This window comes from Rhagoletis zephyria, unplaced genomic scaffold (assembly GCF_001687245.7).
Source record: "Rhagoletis zephyria isolate East Lansing unplaced genomic scaffold, Rhagoletis_zephyria_1.1 Rzeph_scaffold_06189, whole genome shotgun sequence".
In the NCBI taxonomy this organism is placed as follows: domain Eukaryota; kingdom Metazoa; phylum Arthropoda; class Insecta; order Diptera; family Tephritidae; genus Rhagoletis; species Rhagoletis zephyria.
Genome location: NW_016163272.1, coordinates 27792 through 33063, shown reverse-complemented (window position 1 = coordinate 33063; position 5272 = coordinate 27792). Strand labels below are relative to the sequence as shown.

The 5272-nt window shown below is 35.2% G+C and overlaps 1 protein-coding gene across 1 annotated transcript; it reads left to right on the top strand.

The window, feature by feature from the left end:
* Positions 1–985: 985 nt before the first annotated feature.
* LOC108372946 (mitochondrial pyruvate carrier 1-like) lies at positions 986–3463 on the top strand. Its single transcript, XM_017628776.1, has 3 exons — positions 986–1135; positions 1201–1301; positions 2755–3463. Exons 1-3 carry the CDS (start codon positions 1050–1052, stop codon positions 2913–2915), a joined length of 348 nt encoding a protein of 115 aa, XP_017484265.1. The 5' UTR covers positions 986–1049; the 3' UTR covers positions 2916–3463.
* The last annotated feature ends 1809 nt before the right edge of the window (positions 3464–5272 follow it).

Sequence of the window (5272 nt, the reverse complement as noted above, 5' to 3'; positions counted from 1 at the left end):
AATAATCCCTAAGTGCGGTCGAAGGCTTCCTATGCAGGAAAGCGTTTTCAAGAAATATTGTTTTAAAAATACGCCTAATTGGAACTTTGACCTTTAATAATTGTTGTAGTTGTTGTTTCCCAAAAAAAAATTTCCCGCAACGATCACGTCAATGATCTCTATCGATCCCTATATGATTTTTTTTTTTTTGAGAATTGTAGGTATTCTGCATTTGTTCCATGGCGAAGGGTTTAATGTAACCCTGCAAAAATCGCGACTACTCCATGCATGCATGTGAAGAGTACTCCCTAAGGACCAAGGAGTACTCCAAAATTAACCACAATTAATATAAAAAATGTGGTCCAATTAACATTGCGATGTCCTAGGGCAGGACCATATACTCCATCCCTGCATTACATCAGAGTAGCACAAAACTACTCCAACATATTAACAATGCATTGTTGTTATATTTTTTCGTTTGTACACGCTTTTGTTCTTCACTTCCCAAATGCTTTTTCGAAATAAATAAAAACCAAGACAAAAATTAAAAATTACATGTTGCCTCTGACGGCATTCGAACCCGAACATACTGGGAGCTAAGAACTAACAGCGAGCATCTCTACACGTTCAGCTACAGCCAGACATGCAAATGTGCTTTCAAATGCTTAACTTCAATCACATTTCGTTAAAACACGAGCAGTGTTCGGGTAACAAACAATAAGCTGGTGCAGAGAAACGAGTTGGTCCGCTACAGCATGNCAAGTGAACTGTCTGGTTCGGATTCGAGTTGTTTTGGTGGGCATTTAATTGTCGCTAGCCGTTTCGACATTGTCATTTACATAACGTGTTGCGGGAAAAGGTAGCTATCGCCATCCTAATCTTTTAAAGTGTAGCATAGGTATTTAATATACCTATTATATGGCAGTGTAATAGAAAAAGAAAGTCAAATTTGGATAACAATTTTGTAATATAAAATTAATATTTACATTTAATTTCCCAGTCCGTAGACGTCGAGCTAGATCAGCCAGTGAAGTGATTCCATCAAACCAGACTAGAAAGACAACATAAAGATGGCACAACGGGCACCTAATAAAAACCTTGTCGGCAGATTGGTGAACAGCCTTAAGAGCAAGGAGTTTCGTGATTATTTAATGAGGTTTGAACATCTTATATGTTACATTTCATAAATGCTATTTTATTTCTTCTAATAATCTCGCGTAGCACACATTTTTGGGGGCCAGTCGCTAATTGGGGAATTCCGCTTGCAGCAATTGCAGATTTTAAAAAGGACCCGAAATTCATCTCCGGCAGGATGACCCTTGGTAAGTTGGTCAATACGGATAAAAGCGTTCTGTTTTAGTTAGGATAGTTGAATACGTGCACACGCAAATGCATACATTTAAAAGCCTTTCCGAAAGAAGAAGGCCTTTAGGAGGAGTTCTTTTAAAGTTCCTTCTTTAGTTTATAGAAATCATATATCTTTAAAGTATTTGCTTAAGGATTATACCAAAAATATGTGTTATTGCAACTTAAAATGTTTATTCAAACTCATTTGTAATGCATTCCCGTAAAGTGTAAATGGATAAGCCCTTCTAGAAGGCATGCAACGAAGCCCTTTTTCAGCCCTTCTTGGGTAGGATTCTTAAAGCTTAAACAGACGGCAGCGTTGATCCGGATTAACTCGGACTTAATTCGGATCAACTGCAGTTAATTCCCGAGTTGATCCGAATCAATGCTGCCGTCTGTATGCTTTTATAATGGCTTTACTTAAGAAGGCCTACCTAAATTATCTTATGCACTTACTGCTGGTGATGAGCGATATTTCACGCATTTATTGTCTGACTTTGTTCATATGTAGAATATTTTTATTTTATTTTAAGAAAGCTTATATAATAATAACAATGATAATACAACCTATGAAAAAAACAGCGCTAGCAATATGTAGAATGTATATTATATGAAAGAAAAAATTTTGTTCAATGGGTGGTGCAGAAGACGAGATATTTGGCGACCCCTTTTTTTGTGGTCCGATTCGGTTCAAAATTAGAAAGCGAAAAGTAGTATTATAAATTAACAAAAAAAAACTTTAGCAGTGTATATTGCAAAAAAAAACTCACCACATGTTCATTTATGCTACAAAGGATTTGTACTTGTAAGTAGCTGCAGTATTATTTTTAACAAATGTGGTAAACGAGTTTTACGTTTATTTGTTTCAAAAATTCATATTTTTACCATTCTTGAAATAAAAAGTTTGAAAATACCTGTACGATAATTTTGAAAGCATTGAAAGTTAATTTTCTCTACTATTTCTCTGAAATTCCGATTCAAACACTGCAATCGCAATTGCACTTCAAAATCGCGGTGATTATAAAATCACCGAATTCACCGATAACGGAAAATCACCCTACACTCGTCACAAGCATATACATATGTATGTACTTTCATTAATAATTTCAATGCCCACTATTTTAGCTTAATTATGCATGCTAGTACTTGTTCAACCGGTGGGCCTCTGTGCGGGTCTATCTTATAAATCGAATTCCCAATTGTACAATTCGAAAACTTATACATTCATATGTATGTTCATTTGTAAGATAATTAACGTGTGTTAGCTTTATTTGAATGCAGCTCATGATCAGCAAATAGTTGTATTTTAATTGAAACTCACCGATTGTTCAAATGATCAATGCCCACAGAAGCTTGTTAACATTATCTTTTTGTCTATTTTTCTTGCGTGATAGTGATTTATTAATCAACATTATCTTTTATTTTCAGCCCTAACACTCTACTCGTGCGTGTTTATGCGTTTCGCCTGGAAGGTACAACCAAGAAATATGCTGCTTTTTGCTTGCCATTTAACAAACGCCACTGCTCAGACAGTTCAAGGTGTACGTTTTGTAAAATACGAATTTTTAGATAAGAAGCACACAGCGTAAAAAAACATAGAAGAACGTACAGTGCAGATGCTACTACAATGAGCCGCTGTTATATTAAAGTCATAGTTAAATTCAAATTCAAGTGTACAAAAACTAGCACAAAATGAAAATCGAGACTTAGCGGCTCATGCGCTTAATGATGAATCCATTCTTAACTTTAAGCGCCTCACAAACTTACGCGTGCTCTATGCTTAGATGTGTTCGTGTAAATAATTTCCAAAATATTAGATAAGCTCTTTGTTAATAATCGAATATGCCTTTTAGGGTATAATTATCTAAAGGAGTTAATGATATTTACTATCGAAAACAATGTAAATAATAACATATTTAAAACAAAGAAATGACTGTACCAGCCTTGTTAATCTACACTTTCTTTTAGATACATTTTAGTACTTTTAGCTATTTAAAGATCTACAACTCTTGAATGCTGGACAACTGAATGGATGACAAAGTACAATATCAGCAAATAAAAAATTTAACTATCTTGACATGAAATAGCAAAATAGAATAAAGCGACCTTCCTTTCTATTGTATTATTGGTATCAGTCTTCAAAAATGTTTGTGACGTGGGAAAATTTTCAGGAAATAAACTGATAAGATTAAGCGGTACTGATTTAGTTTTGCATAACTGCCAGCAAATATATATTTGAAGTGGCGAACATAACATTTCAAGTTTATCAAGAGCGCATGCATAATTGAGTAGACCACTTGTAAACAGCGTCAACGACATAGGTTGACGCACACACGATCTACATACCTTACAGTGGCGGATACAGGCACGGGGAGGGGGACGGGGGGAGGAGGTTGATGCGATTGGGATCAACTTTAATTTAATTTTCATGCAAATATAGGTTCGAGTATTTTTTATGAAGTGTGAAGTAAAGTGTTTTGTGATATACAATTACTTTTCATTTTGTGAATTCGGTGCAAGGTCTAATAAAACAATTGCATGTACTATTAAAAAAAAACAAGATGTAAAGTTATACCTTGGGGTTATTAATGCAATATATACATATAAATACCTATTTCTTGCTTACAATGCTGGTAAAATGAAGGATGTAATTAAGTAACTTAAAAACTTATTCAGAATTTTTATTGTAATAATTTCAATTGCAAATTCAATTTTGCGCTTTCCTTTTGCGAATCTTTCTATTATCCTTTCAGTGTCAATTTCAATATCTAAGTGTACGTGTAAAAGTGCTGGACCTATCAGTCCTTCTTCATTCATGGTACTATGCAACCATGTTTTTAACCGGCGAAGGGTTGGAAAACTTCTTTCGGAAGTAGCGTTACTAGCTGGGAGTGTGACTAGAGTGCGGAGAAGTTTGTTAATCAATGGAAAAGCATATTCGTCGCATTTACCAAGAATTTCTGTTGCTGATTTTGGGAATGGCTTTTCGTTTTCATTATTTGTCCATCGTTCCAACCACACTTTATATCGATGGCTGAGTGGAAGATCGACCTATCTCTGCAGCCAGTTCGAAAACGCCCTATCTCACAAAATTTTTCAATATCGTTCTATCATAGAAAACTATTCAAGAACGCCCTACTTCAGAATTTGATTGGAAAACACCATACCCCAGAATTTGGTTAAATAACGCCCTATCTCAGCTGCCGATTCAAAAACGCCCTATCTCAGCTTATTTTCAATGTATTTTCGTTTGAGATAGGGCGTTTTTGAACCGAATTCTTAGAAAGGACGTTCTTCAACAAAATTCTGAGATAGTGTTTTTCAATAAAATCCTAAAGTATGGCGTTCTTGAAAAGTTTTCTGAGATAGGGCGTTTTCGAACCAGCTGCCGAGACGGGTCGATCTTCCACTCAGCCATCGATATACTCTCCTTCCAAATTGATACTGTCTTTTTCTAAAAAATTCCTCCAGCGAAAGCGAACGCTCGGATGTATAATCTATGGATATTAAAAAATGTGAAGTAAAGCTCAATTGAAGGCCTATCTTAAAGAAAACCGAGCTTATCTCGGTGGAAATCCTCTCGATTGGTGAAAAATTAAACTAAAATACGACAAATTGACAGATCTGGTTCGCAAATATTTGAGCGCTCCATCCGCCAACGTTCCAAGTGAGCCTCTAAGAAATCGCATCATGGGAGAAAAGGCAGCAAACCAATTTTTTTTTAAAATTTAATATGCCCATTTTGAACTTTGACTACTAAAATAAAACATTGTATAGGTTAAGCACTCGTTCAGTGTTCTAATAATTTACACAATGTTTTAAGTAATAACAACAATGCTTAAGGTGACTATAGCTTCTTTCGCATTCCGAAAATTCGCATTCGCGAATGTGAAAAATATGACATTCGAATCATCCCTAATACATATGTAAGTGTTTTTTTGACTGG

Coding starts and splice junctions, on each gene's coding strand:
- LOC108372946 (XM_017628776.1), top strand. CDS start 1,050: ATGGCACAACGGGCACCTAATAAAAACCTTGTCGGCAGATTGGTGAAC. Junction 1,136..1,200: donor TTTCGTGATTATTTAATGAG/GTTTGAACATCT, acceptor AATCTCGCGTAG/CACACATTTTTGGGGGCCAG. Junction 1,302..2,754: donor CTCCGGCAGGATGACCCTTG/GTAAGTTGGTCA, acceptor TTTTATTTTCAG/CCCTAACACTCTACTCGTGC.